Source organism: Eptatretus burgeri, chromosome 12, assembly GCF_056783735.1.
Source record: "Eptatretus burgeri isolate ZD-2024b chromosome 12, Ebu_testis_v1, whole genome shotgun sequence".
NCBI lineage: Eukaryota > Metazoa > Chordata > Myxini > Myxiniformes > Myxinidae > Eptatretus > Eptatretus burgeri.
In genome coordinates, this window is record NC_140972.1 from 94425450 (window position 1) to 94441544 (window position 16095).

At 43.3% G+C, this 16095-nt stretch overlaps 1 protein-coding gene across 1 annotated transcript in view; it reads left to right on the forward strand.

Moving 5' to 3' along the window:
• The window catches only part of XRCC4 (X-ray repair cross complementing 4), a 79936-nt gene that overhangs the window by 38827 nt on the left and 25014 nt on the right, over positions 1 to 16095 (forward strand). The window contains exons 2-6 of the mRNA XM_085848930.1: positions 466 to 614; positions 8714 to 8898; positions 9328 to 9494; positions 12108 to 12239; positions 12353 to 12489. Coding sequence (XP_085705056.1) covers positions 466 to 614; positions 8714 to 8898; positions 9328 to 9494; positions 12108 to 12239; positions 12353 to 12489 — 770 coding nt within the window. The remainder of the gene's footprint in view (positions 1 to 465; positions 615 to 8713; positions 8899 to 9327; positions 9495 to 12107; positions 12240 to 12352; positions 12490 to 16095) is intronic.

The following is a 16095-nucleotide window of genomic DNA, read 5'->3' on the forward strand; positions in this document are numbered from 1 at the left end:
CAATTGTATAACATGCACACCATTTCACCTTTGCAGTTCGAGGAACCACTTGCTGCACCTGCTCTGGTCACATAGATCCTGACCAAGAGGATGTGTGCCACACACCAACCCAACTGTCCCCCATAAACTGATCTTCTTAGCTGTAGGGCTTGTTCTTCTTCGAAGGAGAATAATAAATTTATCTCAGACACAAATCACATGCAGGATAAAGACAGTAAGACATCGGCGTACTTTCACACAAATTACAAGGACATCACTGGACAAAGTACACATGGTATATGGGATTTCAACCAGGTTCCCTTTATCATGAGCCAGGGATTCAGATGGAAACCAAACCTGTGAGTTTGGTTTATCATGAGCCAAACCTGTGAAACATGTACATGTATTTTCAGAAGAATATTAGGGGCAAAGAGATACGACACTTTTAAACTTACCAGTGATCTTCATTTTGTCCTGTTTTTGTAGTGCAATGGAAGAACAAGGCATACTTAGCCACCTGAAGCTCTCTTGTGAGGCCGAAGGAACCTTCTTCACTTGGTTGATTTGCAAGGAAAAAGCTGTGGAAGGATTTCAGATTAAACTCACCGATGCTGAGACTGCATGGGCTGGAGAAGGTATGATAATTTTTTTTCATTCTACTCTTATCTTCATATGATCGTCATTACATCCTAACCTTTCCGAGTGATTCATTCCTATTTTAGAATTGCTCCTGTGCTGTCGTGTCCAAAAATATTGGCACCCTTTCATTTCTTTCAAATAACTCACAATTTTCTCGAAAAACATATTGAAATTGACAAAAGTATTTGGTCTCCACAATTCTTTATTTCACCGTTAATATTATAGAACCTTTGTTTTTCATTCAGAACTTAATATATCCTTTTAAATCAGAAAATAAAAAGAAATAGCATTGATAAAATTATTGACACCCTAGATTTATATATTTGGTATAACTGCAGTCAAGCGCTTCCTATAGCCATGAATGAGCTTCCTACACCTCTCCACTGGCAGTACTGCAGTGAAGCGCTTCCTACAGCCATAAATGAGCTTCCTAAATCTCTCCACTAGTAGTTTGGCCCACTCTTCTTGTGCAAACTGCTCCAGTCCTCCAAGATTTGAAGGGTGCCTTCTCCTAACTTGTTTTAAAATCTCCCCACAGGTGTTCAATGGGATTTAGATCTGGACTCATTGCTGACCACTTCAGAACAGTCCAGCGTTTTATCTTGAACCATTCCTGGGTGCTTTTTTAAGTGTGTTTGTGGTCATTGTCCTGCAGCAAGACCCATGACCTTCGACGGAGACCCAGCTTTCTGACACTGGTTGAACATTGTGCTCCAAAATGTCTTGGTAATCTCCTGATTTCATGATGCAATGCACACATTCAAGGCACCCAGTGCCAGAGGAAGCACAGCAACCCCAAAACATCACTGAACCTCCTCCATGTTTGAATGTCGAGGTGTTCTTTTCTTTGAAGACTTCATTTTATTTTCTGTAAACATAGAGATGATGTGCTTTACCAAAAAGCTCAAATTTGGTCTCATCTGTCCACAGGACATTCTCTCAAAAGGATTTTGGCTTGCTCAGATGTGTTTTGGTGAACTCCAGTCAGGCTTTCTTATGTGTCTCTCTCAGCAGTGGGGTCCTCCTGGGTCTCCTCCCATAGAAACCCCTTTCATTGAGTTGGTGACGGAGGGTGCGAGTTGAAACTGTCGTACCTTGTTCTTAAGGTCAGCTTGAATCTGTTTGGCAGTTGATCGGGGTGCTTTCTCCACCATTTAAGCAATCCTTCACTGCAATCTTCGATCAAGTTTTCTCTTGCAGCCATGTCCAGGGAGGTTGGCTACAGTACGATGGGCCTTACACTTCCTGATAACATTGCGTACGATGGACACAAGAACATCAAGGTCTCTACAGATGGACTTGAACTCTTGAGATTGTCCATGCTTGGCTACAATCTTGTGTCTGACCTCAGACAATTCTCTGGTTTTCTTTCTTTTCTCCATGCTCATTACGATACACACAGTGACACAAAACAGCAGAATGACTCCTTTTCTCTCTTCAAACTGGTTGAATGAGTTTTTTTTTTTTTTTTATATCGCAGGCACCTGCAACTCACCATCGTTGAGTTCAATTTCAAAGTAAAGGAGAATCACCGGCTTGAAATCTAATTATTTCTAACAGCTTCTAATAGGTGCCAATAATATTGGCCGGCCCATTTTAGGATTTCTGTGTGGAATAAGCCAAGATTTAGTCCTTTTTCAGATTTTTTTTTTTGTTTTGTTCCACTGAAAACCAAAGAAATACAAATATGGACACCAAAATATTTTTTTGTTTCAACAATTTTCTTGGAAGAAATGGTGCATTATTTGAAAAAAGTCCAAGGGTGCCAAATTTTTGGTCATGACAGTATATTGCATTCACACTGGCTCTTGAATTTGAATCAGTTTTTTTTTTTTCATACAAGCTTTCTAAAAAATTATTTAAATCAAAATCTACAAAACATATTGATATAAACATTATCTTTTGAAACATTTTATTTGGTCATTCCTAAAAACTCATTTTCTTCTCCTCTCAACTCTGAACTCTCCAATCTCCAATGAAAGCTCTATGATTGCACCATGTGCTACAATATTACTCTGACATCAAAATTTATCCTGGAATCCTCACATTACACAAATAGCTAAGTCTGCCTCGAAGAAATTAGGAGTCCTGTTCAGATGTCAAAGATTTTTCTCCTCTGAACAGTTGCTCCACCTATATAAAGGATTGCTTCATCCTTGTATGGAGTACTGCTCTCACACCTGGGGAGGTTCCAGCTCCACATACTTACTGGACAGAATTGGTTCACAAAAAAATATTTTCACGAAAAAAATAAGTGACCACTATATTCGTTATTGTTGTGTGTCTGTCTGTCTGTCTGTCTGTCTGTCTGTCTGTCCCAAATATAGCTCCGTGGGTTTTGATCCGATCCTGACAAAATTTTGGTGGGAGGTTTATATCATGATCTAGTTGTGTTTTCCTGAAAATGGGCATGGTGCACCCATTATGGGCGGAGCCACGTCCAAAAAACATGCGTTTTTAGGGGGTAGCCGATTTCAATTTGCATCTTCTCCTTGGGGGTTTGTTGAATCTGACAGGGGTTTCAGTATTTGGTTAGCCCAATGGCACCTACATAGCCCCACAGAGCTTGATTTTTCATTTTCATCCCAAGGTTAAGGTCACAAGGTCACGAACTTAGAAAATTGCGAATTTTGACTTAAAAAATTTTCTTCTCCGAGGGGTTTGTCGAATCTGGCAGGGGTTTCAGTATTTGGTTTGCCCAATGGCACCTGCATAGCCCCACAGAGCTCGATTTTTCATTTTCGTCCCAAGGTCAAGGCCACAAGGTCACGAAATTAGAAAATTGCGAATTGTGTTTTTAGGGGGTAGCCAATTTCAATTTGTATCTTCTCCTAGGGGGTTTGTCGAATCTGGCAGGGGTTTTGGTATTTGGTTAGCCTAATGGCACCTGCATAGCCCCACTGAGCTCGATTTTTTTTTTCATTTTCGTCCCAAGGTCAAGGTCACGAGGTTATGAACTTAGAAAATTGCGATTTTGACATAAAAATCCATCTTCTCCGAGGGGGTTGGCGAATCTGGCAGTGGTTTCGGTATTTGGTTAGCTCAATGGCACCTGCATAGCCCCATGGAGCTCGATTTTTTTTTCATTTTCGTCCCAAGGTCAAGGTCACGAACTTAGAAAATTTCGAATTTTGACATAAAAATCATATGACCGCCCAAACTTTGAGAGCGAGGATGACAATATTTTTAATGCATAATCTTGAGGTAATTCCCCACCTAAAATCTTGAAACCATTTTGCTCTATCTCGAACACCTTGCCCATGGCGCCCCCTTCAAGTTTGTTTTTACGCTGATTTTATCAACGTATGGATAATCCGATGAGCGCGAAATACCATATAGCCTATATGACATTATATTGTTCCTGGAATGTTCCAGAGGAAGTTTTGCACCAAAGGTCATAATCCTTGACCTATGACCGTTAGAGGTCACAAAGGTCAAATTTTCAAAGTTGTGGGAATCGAACCGGGTTTTCGACCTTCTTCGACGAACTAACTCCAATAAGCTATAGCACGTATCCTGTTTCCTTATTTTAATGTCCACAACATTGTTTTGTGACCTTTAAAGGTTATGCAAAGGTCAAATTTTTAAAGTTGTTGAACGAAACCGGGTTTTCGACATTTTGCAGCTAATAACTTTCACTCGTACCACATCATGTTGATCATTTTTATAACTCGGTCAAACATTATCATATTGTCTCATCCTTCACTTCTGAAACAATCTTTATCGTCAAATACCGCTCGTGAACCATCGTCGTCTTCAGACTTGTTTAATACAAACTTATTCTACTTGTCGACTCTACCAATGTGACCAAAAGACTCGACCTGCTCAAATTACGCCGCAAAGTAAGCTCTCTTTCTCTTTTTTACAGATATTACTTCGATTTCTGCTCGCAAGAACTCGCTGCTTGTGTACCTCCACCATTACCGAGACCAAGGAATACTCGAAAAGCCACGACATCACATGATTATTGTGTGGCCGTTGGCAACTCAAGGGTGGCCCGTTATGATATTTGTTTCTTCCCCTCCACTGCTAAGCTCCTGAACTCTTTACCTTCTCATATTTACCCAAACACTTATGACCTTCCCCTTTTCAAAAAGTAGATTTTTTTACTTCCTCAAAAACTCTTCGACTATTCTCTCTTTCCTTACTTTTCTATTCATGCAGTTCTTTTATTTAAGGCTTGGCCTCGATGAGGACTATTCAGTCCGTGCCTGTCGCCTTCAACATAAAAATAAAAGGGGGTTGAGCAGTTATTTTTAATTTGAGTGAAACAGCATGATGTGTGGAGGTATTTTTTTGGGGAATTTTCATACATTGCGCGAATTAATGTTTGGACGGGAGAAGCAAGGGACAAAGGTGCTGAGGTGTTCAGTTAGCCTATATTTTGGAAGTTTAGCCAGGAGAGAGTTACTGTAAGAATATGTGTGTCTTGTAGTTGTTGAGGAGGGTTGGAGGACTGGGAGCAGAGGAAACAATATCTGTGAATAGACCATAGAAAACAGTGACCACTGACTTGCCTGTCATGTGATAGCAACAGTCCTTGTGCTTTGTCCTCATTGTGAGAGAATCTAATAATATTGAGAGCTTTAGATTCCAAATAATCCAAGATGGACAGATGTGATGCTGGGGTACCAGCCCTATAGTAGAGAGCAGTAATCCAATGAGCTATGGAGAAAGGCCTTGTCAATTGTGAGTAGCACTGATTTCCCAAGGAAAGACTTGGATCAACAAAGGTGCACAATCTGCGGTTGGTTTTGGAGGCCAGCTCTGCTATGTGGTCAGCCCAGGAGAGGTCATGGCTGACGGTTAGGTCTATAAGTTCAACAAACTTCACCTTTTACAGTGGTTGATCATGGGAATAGATATGTGGGTTAGTTTGACAGTTCTTCCAAGGTGACATGATGAGACGGTGAGACTTTCCAAGATTTAAGGACATGTTCCATTTGTCAGATCAGACTCGAACCATTTCCCGATCAGCAGGGAGTGATGCAACTGCTGTCTGCCCACCTTTGGGGTGCGGTACTCTACGGCAATATGGAGTTTCTGCAGAAATGAAGAGAGGGTTTTACAGAGCATCAGAAAGGTCATTTATGTAGATAAGAAACAAGACCTTCAGATAGGCAGGCCTCTTTCCTCTCTTTAGACTTCGACAAAAGCAAAAGCTGGTCAAACACTTAGAATGTCTTTCACTCCTGACAAATCTCTCGCTCTCACTCTCTCTTGCTTTCTCTCCAAAAGGACCGTCTGGCAACTCCTCAACCCTTGCCCCCATCTACTTTCTTAACAATCCTCTTGAGGAAGTTCAGTCACTCAAATTCCTGGGTCTCACTATCAGCCATGATCTTTCTTGGGCAAATTACATTTCAAAGTTGGCGTCCAAAGCCAGCCACTGACTGGGCGTCCTTCGTCAAACAAAGTCCTTCATTGGTCCACCTGAACTCCTATCCACCTTAAGGACATTCATCCACAGCTTGATGGAGAACTGCTCTCCCCTCTGAGCTGGCTCCCCTGCTTCACATCTTGCTCAGCATAATGCTTTGGAAACCAAGGCCTTCAAGATTATTTGAAACTCCTGCGATGAAGCTGGGTCTACGGGCCTATCATTTTCCCATCACAGACAGGTCGGTGGTCTCTCTGTCTTCTGCCTCATTTCTGGTCTTGCACCCTCTGGTCTTTCTGTGCTTTGTCCCCGCAACCCCCCAAGATTTCTGCAGGGCACACATGGTCCACCATCAACCCCATTCTGGTGAAACTACCTAAATCCAGGATCACTACTCACCTCCACTCATTTGCTTCTTTTTCCCACCTGTGCAACCAACTTCCACATTCTCTTCAATATTATTCTTCTTTCCAGGTCTTCAAAACAGCTGTTCACCACCATCTCAGATTGTCCCTAACCTCACCCCAATCCTGCCTCCATCCAAGTTTACAGTTTTCCCTCCTTGGAGTTTCATTCTTTATCCATCTTGTCCACCTCAAGCATCCTCTCGTGCCCCCTCCCACCCATTCCACCCCACACCCTTTGTTTGTCCAAGCCTCCCTCTATCTTCACCTTCTATTCTGCTGTTGGTGTTTCCCCCCCCCCTCTCTGCTGTTCCTTTTATGTGCATCTCTTGTTACTTTTGCATCTTGTTATGTCCTGATATGTTGTGTACTAGCTTTTTAACGAGCCTTGACTGTATGTAATAAATATATGAGGAACAAGACTGGGTCTGAGACACTGCCTTGGGGAACTCCAGCTTCCACTGGGAAAGGAGAGGAGAGGGTTGCATTGATAGCAACACATTGACTGCATGAGTGGAGGAAGTCAAATTCCACAGGCCAAGAACCTTACAAGCAAAGCAGGATGCCAGACTATGTTGAATGCCCTCGATATGTCCAGGGAGATGGTCCTATTCTCTTGTTTGAGATTTATGGCCTCCAACTATTGCTGAGAGAGGAGTAGCAGCATGTCTAGTGTTGAGTGATTGGGATGGAATACAAACTAATGGTTAGAGATCAGACTGTTTGAACACAAGAGACTTGACATCAGCAGCAATGATCAATTCTATGACTGAGATGGCCAAAGGAGAAGGACAGACTGAAGAGAAAGAGGAGAAGCAAGAACAGCAGGCAGAGTAAGATTTGAGAACAATAGTAGTGATGCCATCTTGGTGCATTGGTGAAATAGGGCCAAAGCCAGACTACGTTATCTACCTTCTCAGGTGAGGAAGTCACAAAGTGTTGGAGACACGGGGTAAGATGTGGACAGAACGGGATGGGTTTGGTACACAAGATTTGGAGGCAAACACCGAGTTTAGACATACTGCTTGCTTTATCTTGGCCAGAGTCTGCAGCACAGTGGTTTGAGTTGAGGGATGGGATCGAGGAGGAGCACACATCTGAGACGGCCTAAACAAGGCACTGCCATGACTTGGAGGAAGGAGACTAGTTTGAGAGTTCGACTTTGAGATTTAATTGTAAGATGATGTTTTGTGTCTTGCCTCAGAGTGGAGACACACTCGTTTCGAGCCTTATGGAATGAGTGGAAGTTATCCTCAGTCATGTTTGCTTTCCATGTTGAGAAAACGAACTGCTTGACCACAACCGCCTCACCACATGATTATTTGTACCAGGGCCTGGAGGATGGATAGGATATCTGCGGGTGTGATGGGATAAACTGGTGCATGAGGAAAAGTAGACTTTGGTAAAAGTATTCCCTTGCCAAATTAATATCAGGTGCTGTGCATGGAGATGGTAGCCCAATCCTTTTGTGAGAAGTATGATTGAAATCCCTGCCAGTTGGTCTATGCAAACAGCCATATTGTGCATAGTTGAGGTTGCTTCTTTAAAATAGCCAGAGAGATATGGGGTTTGACAAGAAATTGGTCAGAAGAACCAAGAGGGGCAGGATAGGAACAGGAGAGATTGGATGGAAAGGTAGTTCTTAGTAGGTCCATAGCGGAGGACATACCGGCAGTAGAAATCCGGGTTGGGAAGTTTCGAGAATGCGTCAGACCCAGAGAGTCACAGAAGGCTTTAGCTGCAATGCCATGACTGGTTGTTGCAGAGTCAACACCCCACCGGATGGCAAAGTGATGGTTGAAATCATAGCAGATGAGGAATAGAGTCGAGATGGATGGTTATGAGTTGATCCACATTCAAAGACCAATCCTTTGGGATTTGTTCATTGACAGTTGCAGGAACTACACGTGATGGAAAATGATGTGTGGAAATTTGAAACATGTTCAGTTCTGGGATAGCTCATGAGGTCTGCAGTATCCATTTGCAATGGGTCATTCATCAGGTCACACCTGACTGCTGGTTGCATCATTCCAGGGTGTGTGGCTCAGCCACCTGATGCACTGGCCTCATAGCTTAGAATAGCAATTTAGAATGTGGTTTGTGTACTACCATCAAATGGAACTCTTTTTGGACAGTGCAGTGCAATTTTTTAACAATCATGAGCAAGTGCTTCAGAGATTATATACATGACTCGATCACAACGTCGACTCGGAAGGATTACGTAGTTGGGAGAGGGGAGGGGAGAAGAGCATACTTGCACAGTACTTTCAATTCAACACTTGTTTAAAAAAAAAGTTATGCTTGGATGCAGTGTCTGCAGAGGTTCTACAAACAGATGCTACTGAGGCAGGACTTGCAGTTGAAGATTACGCCGATGAGCTCCTGACGGCTCTGAGAGGTGACCCGGCGTACGAAGTGGAACTTCAGTCTGTAGCGTCATCACAGTCTGGCATGGAGAAGCAGCTGGCGGTTTGCAAACGTCATGAAGATGTGACGGTAATTGCCCTGTTATTTATTTATTTATTTACTTATTCCAGCTTTGTAAGTTTGGCATTAAACCTCATACACATGATATAAGTGAGGTTTACCACGTGTTTATCACCAAAAATATACCACGTATGCACAAACCCTCTCATTCGCAAGCCACAGTGGTACACCATATCCCAATTATTTGTTTGTGTTGTATGATGACTTTCAGCAAAAACAGATTCATGCTCACACAAAATGACCCCAAAAAGCTGGAGATATAACACTAAAATGAAATGGACAGCAGCCAATTAGTACCAGATGTGCAAGAAAATAAAAAAAATCCCACCAAATGTTCTACCCCGTTGGTCCGGGCCTCTGTTATCCTCGCAAAACATCCCGTCCCCTCCCTCCCAAAACCCCATGAGAACTTAAGTCCTCCTTTCGTATGTTTGACAGTTCGAACTGGGTGTGGTTCCTCTCCATGGTATGGCATCTGCTCCTTCACTCGCTAGACAAATGCTGGCATGTTCCCTCAAGCGGTTGGCGACCATGAATTGTGACCACGCCGCCCTATCTGCTGAGAATGAACGCCTGGCCGATGAGAGGCGTACGGCCGTCACTCGGTACACCTGTCCACTACCCGTTGGCATCTTCACAATTTGCACACGATTGGTAAAATATTATTTTTTTAATTAATGTTCGAGGTAAAGTACGGACATTTAATGAATAAATTAAATATTAGCGAGGAGGCAACTTTTGTCCTTTCTCCATCTTCCCATTCCCCCCACCCCCCCCCCCCCAAGTTTATCTCTTGCTATGTATCCCTATCGAAATATCTTGTATGTTTGAGTTATCTTTACAACACATTCACTGTACACAAAACAGCAAGATCTCAGTCAACCTATCCTGAACATCATGTCGCTCATTATATGTATGATGTAAAGGTGTACGGATGTTTTCGGTTCCATCAACACGTTTGTTTGTCTGCTAATCAAAATCGCTCTGAAATTGGTGTTTTGGGCTGCAGTGGAAGCAGAAGAAATGATCTAGAAACGTCTTCGATACAGAGTGGTTCATGTTTGGAATGGTATTCCTGGAATTGGACAGGCACATCAGCGGGTGTAGGATTGAACAGGGACACAGGTACGGACGGTACGTGGACTGTGACGATATGGATGTGTGCGCACGTTGTGCTCTGCTGGTTGGTGTTGAGATGGTACCATCATTGTGCGTGCGTGCGTGCGTGCGTGCGCGCGTGCGCGCGCCTTGTTAAGTGTGAATTGTTAAATCTGTGTTATTCACCCCCCCCCCCACTCCTAACCCCCAAAATTTACTCCCCCTCACCCACAACCCCTCCAAAATTTTTTTTGTCATCAACAAGTACTGTACTTAATCAAACCGTTTATTAGAATATCGTTCATCTCATTGAGATTTCCATTTTTGAAACCTCCCGTTTGTGCATTTGTCTTGTATCAGTCTATTATTGACGGTGAGAACATCAAGTTCAAAATTATTCCCAAATCCTTGTATTTTTATAAAGTTGTTCATGACTGTTTGAACAACTCCTGACTGGGTGGTTGTTCTTCGTGATTTGTGTTCCTTTCAATCATCCTCTTGATTTCAGCAAGTCGAGCAGAGAAGAGAGCATAGAAAAGCAAGAAAAGTGTCTCGAAGCCTCCGTTTTCAGGCGACTCGTCCTCCGTAGCTTTAATGTGAAGATTAACGAGACCCCATTTTACTTTGGAACCATCATTTCTGCCTCGCATGACCTGCTCCCCCCCACCATCTCTTGTTTTCCAGCCATCCTGGGCCACAGGCATTTTGACGTGATTAATAATGCACGAAAACTGCACTTTATTCCAACAAAGTGGGACAGTACTCCTTTTTTTATGTTCAAAATCAAGGCTGATGGAAGAGTGATAAGACTGACGGTAAAATGGCAATGTACTGACTTTGGAGCCACAGTTGGGCAGAGACAGAGACACCAGCAAGTAAGAGGATTGGGATAGGTTTGATTAATGGGAGTAGAAAAGGGATTGCGGGTATGAATTGGGGATAATGTGGAGATGCACCACTTGCATCCAATGGATGGACAGACGAAGCCCTAGATTGAAGGTGTGGGATTGAACCATCTCTGGAGGCAGTTCCACATAGAATGACCTGGAAACTCATCCATCCATCCATCCGTTGTGACCATACTCTGTGCAGAGCGTTGGTGATGCCTCAGCAGTCTCCTTAGCTATTGGGCACAATCCTGGACGGGTCGCCACTCCGACACAGTATACCAGCATGCTGGCAATCGTTTTGCCGACCTTGGAAGGATGACAGGTAGAGTTAACCCCACCTGGTATTAATTCAACATCCGAGTGGGATTTGAACTCAGAATTCTAGGATCCCAAGTCCTCCACTCTAACCATTAAGCCAACACCAGGCATGAAACGAATCGGTTACTCTCTTTGTCGTTCAGCAATCATTTTCTTATCCTGTACATAAAAGCAGCTGTAGCTGCTCAAACAATTCTGCAATTATTTTTATGAATACATCTTGTAGTTTTATCACCTTGGGGTCCAACAGAATGACACCAATATATAGCAGACACTCCTCCTGGACTTACCTTCACACTGTCCAGTCTCAGTTTGATCTCTGACCTATCTATAAACTGTCACCCTGAAGTGTCATAATCGGGGCATTGCATCACAAAGTGTCCCATCCATCAGATGTGCGTTAAGCCGGGTGTCCCTTGTGCTCGCATTATCCGGTGGACGTTAAGCATCCCACGGTTTGTTTTGCTCAGTTGCCCTCTGTGTGCCGGTACCCCGGTCAAGTTCCAAATTCCTGCCCTATTACACAGGGCAAGTGCATCAGCAGCACAGCTTCATCTCGGTAATGATGCAACGAGCAGGCCGTATTTGTTGTTGAATCCTGATCGACTTTACATTCACAAACACCAACTTTGCAAATATGGTGAAAGCATTTTTTTTTTTTTGAAAACAATTTTATGCAAAAAAAACCAAATGCTGTTTGAAAAAGTTTGAACGGAATTGTTTGCGTATTGAGGTTAACATGAATCTACGGATTGTGTCTTCCACACGTTGAGGTCCATCTGCAAGATCTTCTTCCATTCTTCGTGTTACATTGGTTTATGATTATGTCATTAGATTGTGTCGTTGGCATGTTGGTGATCCTTCTGTTCGTGACAAAGTCAATATTTTGGTGTTTTTTTTTGGCCCTTCCAGCTTGGAGAAATATGTCCAGGCCAAGGAGGAAATGGAGAGAGATCTTTATGGCAAGTTTCTTATGCTTCTTAATGAAAAGAAGAAGAAGATCCAGGCACTAAGTGAGAGCCTGCAGAAAGTTGAGGCGGAGAGGTCAGTTCGTGTCATACGGTCATTTATTTTAAATTTATGACATGGATTGATATGTTCTTTTTATTTTTCCAAACCCAATACCTGTTTTTAACTGAACACCTTTCTTGCTTTAGGACGGACCTCAGTGATGCAGCAAGTGCAGGAGAAGAGGACGGTGAAAGGCAAGAGTATGAAGAAAGTACTGAGGAGGATACGCCACCTCAGACTCCACTTGGTCCTCCTTCATGTCCTAATCCTCCTCGAGAACCAGGTGAGGTGGTGGTCAGATTGTTTTAGATAATCACCTAAAATGGGCAGCTCGTTTTGTTGTTTTATCACATCCACAAATTCTTCATTTTTTTGTTTAATACATCCACAAAGTCTAATCTAAATGAAGACTGTCATCGTGGTACACAGTGTATAAATGTCAGAACACAGACGGGAGTTTGAACTGATTGTTACATTTACAATTATAATTACCTGAATGATCCTCTGGAATTTATATTTTAAATTACACGATCTATAGGCTCATAGCAGAGTGGGATAACGGGGTCAAAAAGCAACATGGTGATGGTGAGGCCATGAGGAAACAGTTGTACACAGTAAACAAGGGAAGGAATGAACAGAAAAAGAGAGATGGAGTGGGAGAGGAGAGGAGAGGAGAGAAGTGGGAGAGGAGAGAAGTGGAGATGGCGTGGGAGAGGAGAGGAGAGGAGAGAAGAGAAATGGAGATGGAGTGGGAGAGGAGAGGAGAGGAAATGGAGTGGGAGAGGAGAGGAGAGGAGAGGTGAGGAAATGGAGTGGGAGAGGAGAGGAGAGGTGAGGAAATGGAGTGGGAGAGGTGAGGAAATGGAGTGGGAGAGGAGAGGAAATGGAGTGGGAGAGGAGAGGAAATGGAGTGGGAGAGGAGAGGAAATGGAGTGAGAGGAGAGGAAATGGAGTGGGAGAGGAGAGGAAATGGAGTGGGAGAGGAGAGGAAATGGAGTGGGAGAGGAGAGGAAATGGAGTGGGAGAGGAGAGGAAATGGAGTGGGAGAGGAGAGGAAATGGAGTGGAGAGGAGAGGAAATGGAGTGGGAGAGGAGAGGAAATGGAGTGGGAGAGGAGAGGAAATGGAGTGGGAGAGGAGAGGAAATGGAGTGGGAGAGGAGAGGAAATGGAGTGGGAGAGGTGAGGAAATGTAGTGGGAGAGGTGAGGAAATGGAGTGGGAGAGGAGAGGAAATGGAGTGGGAGAGGAGAGGAAATGGAGTGGGAGAGGAGAGGAAATGGAGTGGGAGAGGAGAGGAAATGGAGTGGGAGAGGAGAGGAAATGGAGTGGGAGAGGAGAGGAAATGGAGTGGGAGAGGAGAGGAAATGGAGTGGGAGAGGAGAGGAAATGGAGTGGGAGAGGAGAGGAAATGGAGTGGGAGAGGAGAGGAAATGGAGTGGGAGAGGAGAGGAAATGGAGTGGGAGAGGAGAGGAAATGGAGTGGGAGAGGACAGGAAATGGAGTGGGAGAGGAGAGGAAATGGAGTGGGAGAGGTGAGGAGAGGAAATGGAGTGGGAGAGGTGAGGAGAGGAAATGGAGTAGGAGAGCAGAGGAAATGGAGTAGGAGAGCAGAGGAAATGGAGTAGGAGAGGAGAGGAAATGGAGTAGGAGAGGTGAGGAAGGATGGAGTGGGAGAGGAGAAAGAGGTGCCACCATGACTTGGAAGAAGGAGACTGGTTGGAGAGATCAGCCTTGAGATGAGCAAGATGGTTTTCTTTCCATCTTTCCTCAGGTTGGATACACTTATTGACTTCGAGTGACCTAAAGTCAGTTCAGCATGTTGAGAAAGCATGGTCCTTGACCGTAACCTCCTCCCTTCAGGATTAGTTGTATCAGGCCCAAGAGGGGATGTATAGGAAAGCCGCAGACTCGAGGGACTAATTGTTGCATTTTTCTTCCAACCAGTCCTTGAGTTTAATGGTGACGTTAATCATATAAAGATGTCATCTGGGATTCATTTCATGTGATGTTCATTCATTTGTGTGAATACAATTATATTGAAATATAATACTTGTTGAAAAACATTAACCAGGAACATCATATTAAAAAAAAAAATATCTTGTGAACGCTTTGACCTTGAGCAGGTCAAATTATTTTTATTATCAATATTATTATATTTATTATTATTTAATACAATAGCTATTGTTAATGACATTAATAGTGGATTTACACTTTCTCAATAATTCCAGGGTGTTCCCTGCATTTTGTTTTCACGGAAACATTTGGCATACGAAGGTCCATTGGAAAAGTTGAATATATGAGTTCTTTAATTGATTATAACTCATAATCACAAAAGTGAATAATTTTCACTGTGACAGGCAGTCCGTGTATTGTACCTGTTCGCTTTGCTCATACCCTGCCGTATTTATCGGGACTGTTGTGTTTTGAAATGTGACCGAGAGCCAACCGGACAGGACGAAGATGCCGTTTATCATTTTATCAACTTAACGCACAAAAGTCAACACAGAGTGCGCCGTCCCTCAGATCCGTCTGCTGGACGTGACTGATCCCACGGTGTCTTTCATGAAGAGTAGGTGAGTGATCGCCGGCACTTTCGACAAATTACAAGTGCCTGCTCCCCAACCATCTTCGGTCGAACGTCGGACCTGGCCAGTCGGGTCGTGAATGACTAGTGGCAAAACCTTTCCCCGGTCGACCCGGCAATAAGGTGGGAATAATTTGGGCCGTTAAAAAGGAGTCGTCAAGACAGATTGTTTTTGGTTGGGAAAGTTTATTTTTTGTGATTCCCAAACTATCTGCAGCAGATGTGAGCGTTGACATGGAATCGAGTTTTGTATATGTTAGGGCACATTACGGGGAAATGGACACCTCATGGGCCTGTGCTATCATGACTAATACCGTTAATGCGTTTTTATCTTCTTGCCAGGCTGCAGATTTTCATTACACTTTCACTCAATAACTCAACGAGAAGATCCATTTGATGACACGTCACATGTGAGACGATACGGATACTCTGTGTCCCCTTGCAGCGCAATTTCAACCGGGTTAATCTGGCACTCCAACGAGAGGAGACGCTATACACGAACCTAGCAGGAAGCATCTGGCTGGGAACACACTGGTGAAGACCCTTAATGAATGCCCCAAGTTTGGCCGGGAATGTTTAGCTCCTTCCCTTTAATAAAATGAAGAACAACAAGAGATCAACTAGCAGCATCAGAAGAAGCATTTTGCAAAAATTTACATTTTTATTCCTTATTTGTTCAAAAATAAGTTTTTTTTTTTTTAATTTATTGTTTGTTCTTTTGTTTGTTAGATTGTGCTCTCTCTCTCTCTCTCTCTCTCTCTCTCTCTCTCTCTCTCTCTCTCTCTCTCTCTCTCTCTCTCTCTCTCTCTCTCTCTCTCCTCTCTCTCTCTCTCTCTCTCTCTCTCTCTCTTTCTCTTTCTCTCTCTTTCTCTCTCTTTCTCTCTCTTTCTCTCTCTTTCTCTCTCTTTCTCTCTCTTTCTCTCTCTTTCTCTCTCTTTCTCTCTCTTTCTCTCTCTTTCTCTCTCTTTCTCTTTCTCTTTCTCTCTCTTTCTCTTTCTCTTTCTCTTTCTCTCTCTCATGGCTGAGGTTGCTGTTGCTTCAAGTTGATCGTTATCCCTCATAATAATGTGGCCTCTCTGTGGGTGTGCTCTGTTTCACTGTTGTGACCCAGGAATGTGGAATTTGAACACGTTAACAATGCACAATGATATACTACTTTTAAAAAGTGTATATTATTACCTCCGCCACTGAAGGTGAAGGAGGTTATGTTTTCACCCCTTTCTGTCTGTCTGTTTGTCTGTGTGCAGGATATCTCAAAAAGTTGTGGACGGATCCGGATTAAATTTTGTGGACACGTTGGGTGTG